At 47.6% G+C, this 12,216-nt stretch overlaps 1 protein-coding gene across 1 annotated transcript; it reads right to left on the reverse strand.

Moving 5' to 3' along the window:
- Positions 1-283: 283 nt before the first annotated feature.
- On the reverse strand, positions 284-9,467 carry LOC121560969. Its single transcript, XM_045219807.1, has 8 exons — positions 9,346-9,467; positions 6,799-6,881; positions 4,598-4,742; positions 3,906-4,030; positions 3,334-3,370; positions 2,870-3,144; positions 1,472-1,662; positions 284-390 (listed from the first exon to the last, which is right to left on the reverse strand). The coding sequence occupies exons 1-8, from the start codon at positions 9,364-9,366 to the stop codon at positions 284-286; spliced, it is 984 nt and encodes a 327-aa protein (XP_045075742.1). The 5' UTR covers positions 9,367-9,467.
- Between the last annotated feature and the right edge of the window lie 2,749 nt (positions 9,468-12,216).

The following is a 12,216-nucleotide window of genomic DNA, read 5'->3' on the forward strand; positions in this document are numbered from 1 at the left end:
ACCAAAGAGATCAGAGGATGCCTCCTCAATATTCTCTGAGGAAACATGGACAGATAGGATTTCCGACAGTTTCCCACAAGTGTCGGTTTTATCCAGCGCAGCAGTATATGTCACAGCTGCATCCTGAATGACCTGAGTGATGCATTGCTCAGCTTTGACAATATACTCCTCCACTGGTTGACCATGGAGGATGTCAACTTTATCAGCAGGGAGCTCCTTCTGAATACTCACATTCTCCTCTGATGGGCATGGGTTGTTGAAGATAATGCTCTCAGTGACCATCTTAGAGGAGGCGAGAGATGAGTCGAGAAGCAGAGATCTGTATATTGTCGAGGTGGACATCTCTGGGTGCTTTATCACAGCAGCCTCCTCCAAAATGGCCGACGGGCCCTGGAGGATGTCAGAGATATCCATGTCCTCAATGGTCTCTACCAGAGACGATAGTAGGTCTCTGGCTGCCAGGTTGGTAGGTCTCTGGTTCTCGAGCTCTGTTTTGATTGCTTGACAGGCAGTTGCCAGAGCAACAACAGAGCGAGAACACAACTGCTTCAAGGTGGAGTCAGAAAAAGATGATGACAGATCTGTCATGGACATGGTGGAGAGTTGACTCTCAGAGACAAATGGGCTGAGTTTGACAGACACCTGTCTGACCAAGTCCCAGCAAGAGCTCTCATATCTATTGCTCCACTAGCTGAGTTGTGGGAGCAGGCACTCTGTGGCCTTGACGGGTTCCTGTTATCCAAAAATCCTGTTATCCAAAAAAACTCAAGTACAAGATCCACAACATCGGATGACACTTCTGTCACTCTGTTGTCGGACAGAAATGTACTTGGATGAATGGTGCCTGCATTCACAGTCCAGTCGCAAATGGAGTTGTTGGACTGACTCTGGACTAGTGGAACTAGACAGGTTTCACTTGGACCTTGGCCAAAGAGCTCTGCCATTTTGAGCAGAACTGATCTTAAGACCTTTGACTTGGAAATGTTCAGCAGTGGGTCGTTGTTGGACAGTCTGGTGGATGGTCTGCTAGCCGATCTGTGAACCACTAGGCTTTGTATTTCTGCCGAAATGGCAGTTAGAAAATAGGTCAAGGGGCTGGACGCTCTCCCCTCATTTCCTCCGTTGGCTTTAGCCTTGATGATGCTATCTATGATGATGACTATGACCTGTCCAGCCAGAGGACCCAAGATGGCCTCAAGCTCCCTCTCTAACTCAAGGGGAGACTTGTGGCCGAGCGCAATATGCTCTATGGCATGGGAATACATCTTAGAAGTCACCATGCTTAGCATCTCTTGGGCAAACTGTTGACTTGCTGAGATACTTCCAGTCAGCAGAACTAGAGTTCCCTGACTGACACTTCGCATTAGCTCAGCCAATCTGGAGTTGAGAAGGTTTATAACCAACTCGACAATACCCATCATAAACTTGCCATCCGTTGACATTTTGCTAGGTCTGTATTTCTCCTGTCTACTCCGTTTGGGCGGCGGTACGATGTCACCCTGCGACTGGCCGCTCTGGACCATGTCGAAGACAGAGTCCTCAGAGATGCCAAACACAGATCTCAGTGGTGCTGAGTGTGGTCTGTGTCTCATCTCTCTATCGCCACCCTCAGGTGAGGAGACATATCGCTCTTCGTTCTCACTTAGCAAAGAGGTCATGGACCTGCAGAATGCACAACAGAAATGAATAGTACATGGTAACAAAATAAAAAAATATGATCCAAGAATTTGGGACACAAACTCAACCTTGTTATTGTTATTCAAAGGAAGCATTGTGAACCATCTCAAACCACACTCAGACCAAACATTAACATTCAGAGTAAATGTTTTAGAGTGGTTGTGTAGTATCTAAGTAGTATTTCTCACTAAGTGGATCTGGAATGGATATTTGTACCTATAACAGGAAATACCTGCAAAAAGAGGAGGGGATAGAGCTAGGTATCTGTGAGAGGAGGGGATAGGGCTAGATACCTGTGAGAGGAGGGGATAGGGCTAGGTACCTGTGAGAGGAGGGGATAGGGATAGGTACCTGTGAGAGGAGGGGATAGGGCTAGGTACCTGTGAGAGGCGTGGATAGGGGTAGGTACCTGTGAGAGGAGGGGATAGGGCTAGGTACCTGTGAAAGGAGGGGATAGGGCTAGGTACCTTTGAGAGGCGTGGATAGGGGTAGGTACCTGTGAGAGGAGGGGATAGGGCTAGGTACCTTTGAGAGGCGTGGATAGGGGTAGGTACCTGTGAGAGGAGGGGATAGGGGTAGGTACCTGTGAGAGGCGTGGATAGGGCTAGGTACCTGTGAGAGGAGGGGATAGGGCTAGGTACCTGTGAGAGGCGTGGATAGGGCTAGGTACCTTTGAGAGGAGGGGATAGGGCTAGGTACCTGTGAGAGGCATGGATAGGGCTAGGTACCTGTGAGAGGCGTGGATAGGGCTAGGTACCTGTGAGAGGAGGTGATAGGGCTAGGTACCTGTGAGAGGCGTGGATAGGGCTAGGTACCTGTGAGAGGAGGGGATAGGGCTAGGTACCTGTGAGAGGCGTGGATAGGGCTAGGTACCTGTGAGAGGAGGGGATAGGGCTAGGTACCTGTGAGAGGAGGGGATAGGGCTAGGTACCTGTGAGAGGAGGGGATAGGGCTAGGTACCTGTGAGAGGCGTGGATAGGGGTAGGTACCTGTGAGAGGAGGGGATAGGGCTAGGTACCTGTGAGAGGCGTGGATAGGGGTAGGTACCTGTGAGAGGAGGGGATAGGGCTAGGTACCTGTGAGAGGAGAGGATAGGGCTAGGTACCTGTGAGAGGAGGGGATAGGGCTAGGTACCTGTGAGAGGAGAGGATAGGGCTAGGTACCTGTGAGAGGAGGGGATAGGGCTAGGTACCTGTGAGAGGAGGGGAAAGGCGTGGGAATGCGTGTGCTGTAGGCAGTTCTGGCGCTGGTGCACCTGCTGGCTCCTCCACTACAGCTGAATCTGACGCTGCGGCCAAGAGAGGTCACCTCTCCTGCCTCATTACTTCCTGATCCAGAAGAGCTTGGCGAATCAGAGAGCTCTATCTGCATGGTGAGGTCAAGGGCGGGAACAACCACAGTGGATGTAGACTCCATCACCCATGCTACAATATCCATGCACTTGGCACTAAACTCATGTCTGCTCATCTGCAATGTTAAAAGACCATACAGAGTTAGTTTGTTAAAGGGGCTGCACTGATATAAAACTTAGAACCATTTACTCAAGCTAGTCAATTAAAGCAGTGGTTCAGGATTAAAGGTCCTGCAGGATTTCCACAAATGAATGTTTGGTCCATTTTACCAACATTAACTACTTTAGAGGTGACTATAACTCACCCCGGCACGCATATTCTCACTCAGCAGATTCCAATGGCTGAAAAGTAAATAAATGCAAGTACACAATGAACTACATGACATTACCTCTATTATCTTAGACTACGTATGGATGGACATTACTCTATTATTTAGAACCTCTATTATTTTTAATTATTATTTTAGATTACGTTATGGATGGACATTACCTCTATTATTTTAGATTACGTTATGGATGGACATTACCTCTATCGTTATGGATGGACATTACCTCTATTATCTTAGATTACGTTATGGATGGACATTACCTCTATTATCTTAGACTACGTTATGGATGGACCTCTATGGAACTAGGCCACACCCAGACATCCCTGATTGGTTATTTGGTCCGTTGAGTCCTTTGTATTGGCCCGAGACTATGGGAGACTCTCAATCTCCTCGCCTCCTTCTCAAAACCCATTGGATGAGAAGTTCAGAAGGGCGGGACCTCTGGCTTTCTCATCCAATGGGTTTTGAGAAGAGAGGACACGAGGAGTATGCAATTGAGATAGGGAACATATCTAGGGGATGCATGGGGAAGCCAAAGAGCAACTTACTCGTCCTTCATGTCCTGCACAAAGGTGTGTAGGTCTGGGTAGCTTCTCTTTCCCCTGCTGAGGGTGAGGCTGGTCTGGGAAGTTTCATCCTTGTGGGTCACGGTAGTGAATGTCACCACTGCATCCTGATTGCGACAACAGAAAGCAGAGTTAGGCTGGAATTCAATTTTGCGTAATTAAAACACAAAATATCTCAATGAAATGTCATACATGTAATAGAAAAATACATCATACCTCCTGCGACTGAGATGGGATGGCAACAGCCTCGTCCAACTCAATCTCATTCCTTCAACCTCCTGCGACTGAGATGGGATGGCCACAGCCTCGTCCAACTCACTCTCTCCTTCAACCTCCTGCGACTGAGATGGGATGGCAACAGCCTCGTCCAACTCACTCTCTCCTTCAACCTCCTGCGACTGAGATGGGATGGCAACAGCCTCGTCCAACTCACTATCTCCTTCAACCTCCTGCGACTGAGATGGGATGGCAACAGCCTCGTCCAACTCACTCTCTCCTTCAACCTCCTGCGACTGAGATGGGATGGCAACAGCCTCGTCCAACTCACTATCTCCTTCATCCTCCTGCGACTCAGATGGGATGGCAACAGCCTCGTCCAACTCACTCCCTCCTTCAACCTCCTGCGACTGAGATGGGATGGCAACAGCCTTGTCCAACTTACTCTCTCCTTCAACCTCCTGTGACTGAGATGGGATGGCAACAGCTTCGTCCAACTCACTCTCTCCTTCAACCTCCTGTGACTGAGTTGGGGTATCTGTCTCTAGAACAGCCTCGTCCAACTTGGTTAGTCTCTCAGCCTCTCTGTGATCTTTATGGGATCTAGATAGAGAAACGGGAATCTCTCTTAGGTCACTGCTATAATGTGAGTGTGAGGATGTGTTCCAATTATAGAATTAGTATCATAGAATTAGAATCATTCTAGAATTAGAATAGAATCACTCAAATTCTATGGCTCCAATACTCTTGAGATGACTCGGCCTATCCAGAGCTAAATATTTAGAGAATTCTGCCAACCTTTCATTTAAGAGAGCCTTTCATTTATCCTTTCATTATAAGTAAATTCTAATTATAGATGTTCAGTTACATAGCATTGTTTAAAATGTCAACATTGCCCATGGAGAGCCAGATGTCATATGGATATCTACTGTGTCATGTAATGTATACATAAACTCAGCAAAAAAAGAAAACTTCCCTTTTTCAGGATCTTTCAAAGATAATTTGTAAAAATTCAAATAACTTCACAGATCTTCATTGTAAAGGGTGTAAACACTGTTTCCCATGCTAGTCCCCTGTAGCTCAGTTGGTAGAGCATGGCGCTTGCAACGCCAGGGTTGTGGGTTTGTTTCCCACGAGGTGCCTGTATGAAAATGTATGCACTCACTAACTGTAAGTCGCTCTGGATAAGAGTGTCTGCTAAATGACTAAAATGTAAAATGTTGTTCAATGCATTGAACCATAAACAATTAATGAACATGCACCTGTGGAACGGTCATTAAGACACTAACAGCTTACAGACGGTAGTTATGAAAACGTAGGACCCTAAAGAGGCCTTTCTACTGACTCTGAAAAACACCAAAAGAAAAATGCCCAGGGTCCCTGCTCATCTGCGTGAACGTGCCTTAGGCATGCTGCAAGGAGGCATGAGGACTGCAGATGTGGCCAGGGCAATAAATTGCAATGTCCGTACTGTGAGACGCCTAAGACAGCGCTATAGGGAGACAGGACGGACAGCTGATCGTCCTCGCAGTGGCAGACCACGTGTAACAACACCTGCACAGGATCGGAACATCCGAACATCACACCTGCGGGACAGGTACAGGATGGCAACAACAACTGCCCGAGTTACACCAGGAACGCACAATCCCTCCATCAGTGCTCAGACTGTCCGTAATAGGCTGAGAGAGGCTGGACTGAGGGCTTGTAGGCCTGTTGTAAGGCAAGTCCTCACCAGACATCACCGGCAACAACGTCGCCTATGGGCACAAACACACCGTCGCTGGACCAGACAGGACTGGCTAAAAAAGTGCTCTTCACTGACGAGTCGCGGTTTTGTCTCACCAGGGGTGATGGTCGGATTCGTGTTTATCGTCGAAGGAATGAGTGATACACCGAGGCCTGTACTCTGGAGCGGGATCGATTTGGAGGTGGATCTTGGGCGGTGTGTCACAGCATCATCGGACTGAGCTTGTTGTCATTGCAGGAAATCTCAACGCTGTGCGTTACAGGGAAGACATCCTCCTCCCTCATGTGGTACCCTTCCTGCAGGCTCATCCTGACATGACCCTCCAGCATGACAATGCCACCAGCCATACTGCTCGTTCTGTGCGTGATTTCCTGCAAGACAGGAATGTCAGTGTTCTGCCATGAAGAGCCTGGATCTGTTGGATCGGAGGGTGAGGGCTAGGATTTAGCCATTCCCCCAGAAATGTCTGGGAACTTGCAGGTGCCTTGGTGGAAGAGTGGGGTAACATCTCACAGCAAGAACTGGCAAATCTGGTGCAGTCCATGAGGAGGAGATGCACTGCAGTACTTAATGCAGCTGGTGGCCACACCAGATACTGTTACTTTTGATTTTGACCCCCCCTTTGTTCTGTTGGTCACACGTCTGTGGAACTTGTTCAGTTTATGTCTCAGTTGTTGAATCTTGTTATGTTCATACAAATATTTACACGTTAAGTTTGCTGAAAATAAACGCAGTTGACAGTGAGAGGACGTTTCTTTTTTGCTGAGTTTATATCTCAATGTCCCAACTCTCTAAATACATGGCTCTGGGCCTACCTCTCCATAGGCGGTGACCTTTGACCTACTACTGAATCTGTAGGCCTATGTGATCCTGTAACCAGTCACAAATGTGTCATTAGTGTAAATCACTTACCTGACTTCCTTCATAACATCAGCTTCATTGATGGGGTCATCCAGGTCTATGAGGGTGAGGTCATTCCCACTGACCTCTGACCTCTGAAAGACAGCACAAAGTCATGTTTAGATGTCACCTACTGTGTTGCCTTTTGCCGTGTTCAAAACAACTGGGAAATCTCTGACTTCCGACTTCAGTGCGTTCAAGACAACTGGGAAATAGGGAAAAAAAACAAGCTCCGACTGGGAAAAATCGTTTTGAACAGTCATCCAACTCGGAATTCCAAGTCGGAAGCAGCGCGGCTTGGCGGGTCATGTTTTGGAGGACGCCTGACTCGACCTTCACCTCTCCCGAGCCTGCTGGGGAGTTGCAGCGATGAGACAAGATCGTAACAAGATCGTAACTACCAATTGGATATCACGAAAAATTGGGGAGAAAAAGGGGGTAAAATTACCACCACAAAATGTAAAAAGGAATTCCAAGTCGGAAACTCTGGCATCTTTCTAGAGCTCCGACTTTCCGACCTGAAGATCTACGGACATGATTTGACCTAGTTATTTTTTTCGAGTTCCCAGTTGCCTTGAGAGCACCATTAACCCAACTCTCATTGTCACATCATAATGCATCATATTCAGAGAAATATAATCACCAGAACATCATATCAGGTGTACAGTTCAGTTTACCAGTCAAATTGCCAAGGTCAGAGGCTCTATCCTTTCTAGTGATTCTATTTCTATGGTCACATAATAATGCATCATATCTATGCTTGTGTCCGAAATAGCACCCTAGTTCCAATATAGTGCACTTCTTTTGGCTGGAGCCCTATAGAGTCCCACAGTATGAGTCATAATACCCATAAAACCTAGTGGTCAAACAGGGAAATGGTTCCAATCGTTTTTCCACCATTCATTTTTCCCATTGGGGATTTTAGAAACACTTAAAATAAGGTCTGTGTTTCGTGTAGGCTTACCCTGGTGTGACATTTTGATAACCGTGTAAATCTCTCTAGGACAAGGTGACTTATCAATATATTCGCCTGTATTTACCTCCCAAAAATGTAATGCTTATTAGCTGCTAATGTTGCTATCATAAAGAACTACAAATTTTACGTTTAAGTCATTTAGCAGACGCTCTTATCCAGAGCGACTTACAGTTAGTGAATACATATATATTCAAACCCACAACCCTGGCGTTGCAAACGCCATGCTGTAGCAACTGAGCTACATCCCTGCCGGCCATTCCCTCCCCTACCCTGGACGACGCTGGGCCAATTGTGCACCGCCCATGAGTCTCCCGGTCACGGCCGGCTGCGACAGAGCCTGGATTCGAACCAGGATCTCTGGTGGCACAGTTAGCACTGCGATGCGGCGCCTTAGACCACTGCGCCACTCAGGAGACTTATGCCAAATGCCATGATGATCATGCTGATCGAGGCAAAGGTAAGAATCTCTGGATTAACTATCTAATGTTAGCTAAATGTAGTAATGAATAAATTGGCTGCATTTCTTTAAATGGACAATTCTGTGAACTGTCTAGTGCAAGTTTTAAATTGACACAATACCCGTTAGCAAAGGTGTCAGCTAGAGATGACATGCAGGAGCTTGCAGGGATTTGTAGTTTTGCATGATGTCTACTTTGATGCTAATTAGCATTTTCGAATCTGAGAGTAAATAGAGCCGAATATCCTGATAAAAGTCAACTTGTCCGAGAGAGATTTACAGGGTAAGCCTACACGAAATACAGCCCTTATTTTATGTGTTTCTAAAATCGCCTATGGGAAAAATGAATGGTGGAAAACGATTGGAACCATTTCCCTGTTTGACCGCTAGGTTTTATGGGTATTATCACACCTCCACTGTAACACTCTATAGAGGGGTTGGTTGTTTAGCAACAAAACTGGCATGCAACTATGGGGCAAAATAGACAGGGTTTGACTTAGACAACATGTAAACTATATTTAGTCTCTAAATGTTTAATGCAAACATAAATACATTTGAACAATGAACTCGTATCAAATACATTGTTACAGTTGTTGTTGGTTAGCTAGGTAGCGAATTTTAGCCATTGCATAGACATGATATCAGTCAAAACACCTCAAAACAAGACTTGGTATCAATAACACCATACAACGAGCTGAAACATGCCACAGAGCTACGATTCCCCACATGGCAGCTTGTTGTTAGCTGAGGTTCAGAATCATAACAAGATACACGACTTCCGGCCATCGATGCGCGAGCATCATTTTCGTGACATCAGCCAACCCTTCTATGGCTCCTAGTCAAAAGTAGTGCACTAGCTCCTGGTCAAAAGTAGTGCACTAGCCTACATAGGGAATAGGGTGCCATTTAGGACGTATTTATGAAGGCGCTGTCATAACCTTTGACCCCCATTTGACCCACAGCAGATTCTACTTACTGTACCTTTAGCCAACTCTCATGACTCCCCGGCCATAGACTTTCTAGTTTGATATTACAGCATGAATAGCACACTATTTCATTTGTTAAACAATATTTAATCCACAGTAATTAATATAATTGAAGATTTAAAAATAAATAACATGCCTACCTTGAACTCTTTATTCTCCATCTCCTTGCAAAATCAGCACATTTCCTTGCCAAAATGAACGCGCATCCAGAGCGAAAACAAACGCAATCCTCCAGCACTAGGGAGGATTAGACTGAACTGCTCCAGCGGTTTTTGATCAGTTTAAACGTTTATCAGTGATGACGTAACAATGACCTGTACAGATTTGACGCACTTTCGATCTCGTGCTGATGCAACTCTCTGTGTTGTTGAAAGCTCATGTATGGAAATCCTGCGAGTTGTAAACAAATGTAGGCTATTGTTGCCCTTAAAACTGTAATGTTGAGGACGCCATGAAAAATAAAATACATAACCCACACCGTTAGGCCAAGGTACATGCAATTGTCATCATTTTGCCAATAGACTTCTTGTTCCTTGTTGTATGTAGCCTTTCTTTTGGGATTAGCACCACTGTCACCTAGAAATTGATACTGCGGTTGTCACATAAAACAGATAACCCATAGTTCATTATTAAATAACATAACTAATTTCTTTATTTTATTACTCATAAAATATACAGCAATCTTCAGATACTGAAAGAATTCATGGGAGTTTCGAATTCAGTCACTATTTCATATGTACATGCTAGTTTCATCCTTTTAAATAAAAAAAAAGGACACGAAAAAAACTGTGAACCTCCTGTTCCTGATTTGACGAACATAGCATATGTATTGTACATATTTCCAGTTAAAATGATTTTTAAAAAGAGACAAAAACGGGGGTTTGAACAAGCAATCACATAAAAGGATTGAGTGGTTTCATTTTTTTGAAGAAGTTAAAGCAAGCAAAACCTGTCAAAATACTGTAATGACCTGACTAGATCATAAAAGAACAACTGTCCAGACAGAGGATTGAGTTTACGAATGGACGGTTTATTAAACCAACTTTACACAGGCTACTGTTTGGCCGTAGCCCACGCCAAATAAATGAAAGATAATCCACAAGCCAATCGTGACCTTCTCTTGTGAAGCCCAGACGTAAAAAAGAGAGAGAACAAAGGCTAAACCTGGTCTTAACTTCCAATGCTCCATCCCCCTGCCCAACCCCTCTCCACGCCACTCCGCCAACCGCCAGGATGCCCGGCATCAGAACATTCCAGGCATTCCCGTGATTGGCAGATAGCAGGTTGATTGACATGTCGGACCCCGCGAACACTGGGTACTGGTAGGTACAACACAACCATCTACTAGCCTAACACATAACACACAGCTGTCTGTGCGGGTCGCTACACAGCCCCCCCACCACAAAGTCCCTCGTCCCCGAGGGAACAAACAAAGTCTCTGAAGCGACCCGGAGGTCTCCTTTGCCTGCGTGGCTGTGATGGCCGCAGAGTGCCCCTCTGGGAACCAGGGGACGAAGGCAAGGACATGGGGGACAAGGAAGCGGGAACGGGTAATACAGTCCGTGGCTCTGGGGGAACCACGCGGTGACACAGGGGGAGTGGGCTGTCTGGAGCCTTGTCTGCGGCACCTGGGGGTGGGTGCCTGGAGAATGTCATTGCCAGAGAGGGGAATTGTGGGGGGTTCCTGGGGTTTGGGGAGAAGAGGCCCCTCTATATGGGGCTAACCTGTCCCGGTGCAGTGTCACCTTTCTCCCCCTGGGAGGAAGCTGCACCCGGTAAACAACCTCCTCTACCCTCTCCAGGACACTGCAGGGTCCCACCCAGTGACTGTCCAACTTGGTGCATCTGCATTTTTTCCTTAGCGGGCTGTAGACCCAGACCAGCTCCCCAGCCACAAAGTGCCTTCCCGGGTGTGCACGTCATAGTTCCTCTTCTGCCTCACACCTTCATTCAGCAGCTGCTCTCTGGCGAAGGTGTGGGCTGTCTCCAGGCAGTCCTGGAGTCTCCGGGCATACTCCGGCCCCGGGGAAACATGAGGGCTATCCAGGGGCCGACCAAACGCCATCTCCGCAGGGGGTACGGATCTCTCCCCAGCATGAGGAGGGCAGGCGTGCAGGAGGGGGAGTCTTGGACAGCGGAGCGGCATGCCATGAGGACCATAGGCAGGTGCTTGTCCCAGTCACGCTGGTGTTTGGAAGAGACGTTGGCCAGCTGCTGTCCAAGCGTTTTGTTGAAGCGCTCCACAAGGCCATCACTTTGAGGATGGAGAGGAGTAGTGCGGGTCTTGTGCATACCCAGCCTCTCACACATGGTGGCGAACACACGGGACTCAAAGTTTCTGCCTTGGTCACTGTGGATGGACTCTGCAGCTCCAAACCTGCTGAACATCCCCGCTGTCAGGGCGTCGACGATGGTCTCTGCCTCCTGGTCAGGCAGAGCATAGGCCTCGGCCATTTTGTGAAATAGTCCATGGCCGTGAGCACCCAGCGGTTTCCACTGTCTGTGGTGGGGAACGGCCCAACTACATCCACTCCCACCCTCTCCATGGGAGTCCCCACTGGGAACTGTTGGAGCTGAGCATGAGAGCGGCCTGGGGGCCCTTTCTCGCTGTGCAGTTGTCACAGCGGCGGCAAAAGTCTTCCACATCCCTCTTGTGCTGCCCCCAGTAAAAGCCCTGACGGAGGCGGCGCAGTGTTTTTGTGACCCCAAAGTGTCCAGTCCCCACCCCCCATGAGTACTCTGGAGCACAGCCTCCCGCAATGCTTTTGGGACCACCACCTGCCACCTCTCCTCCCCCGTAGCTGACTCCTTCCATGCCCGCTGTAACACGCCATCAGCCAGCCGCAGTCGCTCAAACTTTGACCACAACCCTTTGGTCGCGAGTGAGAGCACTGTCACCTCTTCCCATGGTGGCCTCACCTGCGCCTCTACCCACTGTAGCACTGGCTGTAGGTCTGTGTCCCGTCCCAGCAGACAGGCCCGCTCGCCCGACACACTGTGGCACAGACCCC

Source organism: Coregonus clupeaformis, unplaced genomic scaffold, assembly GCF_020615455.1.
Source record: "Coregonus clupeaformis isolate EN_2021a unplaced genomic scaffold, ASM2061545v1 scaf2763, whole genome shotgun sequence".
Classification (NCBI taxonomy): Eukaryota; Metazoa; Chordata; class Actinopteri; order Salmoniformes; family Salmonidae; genus Coregonus; species Coregonus clupeaformis.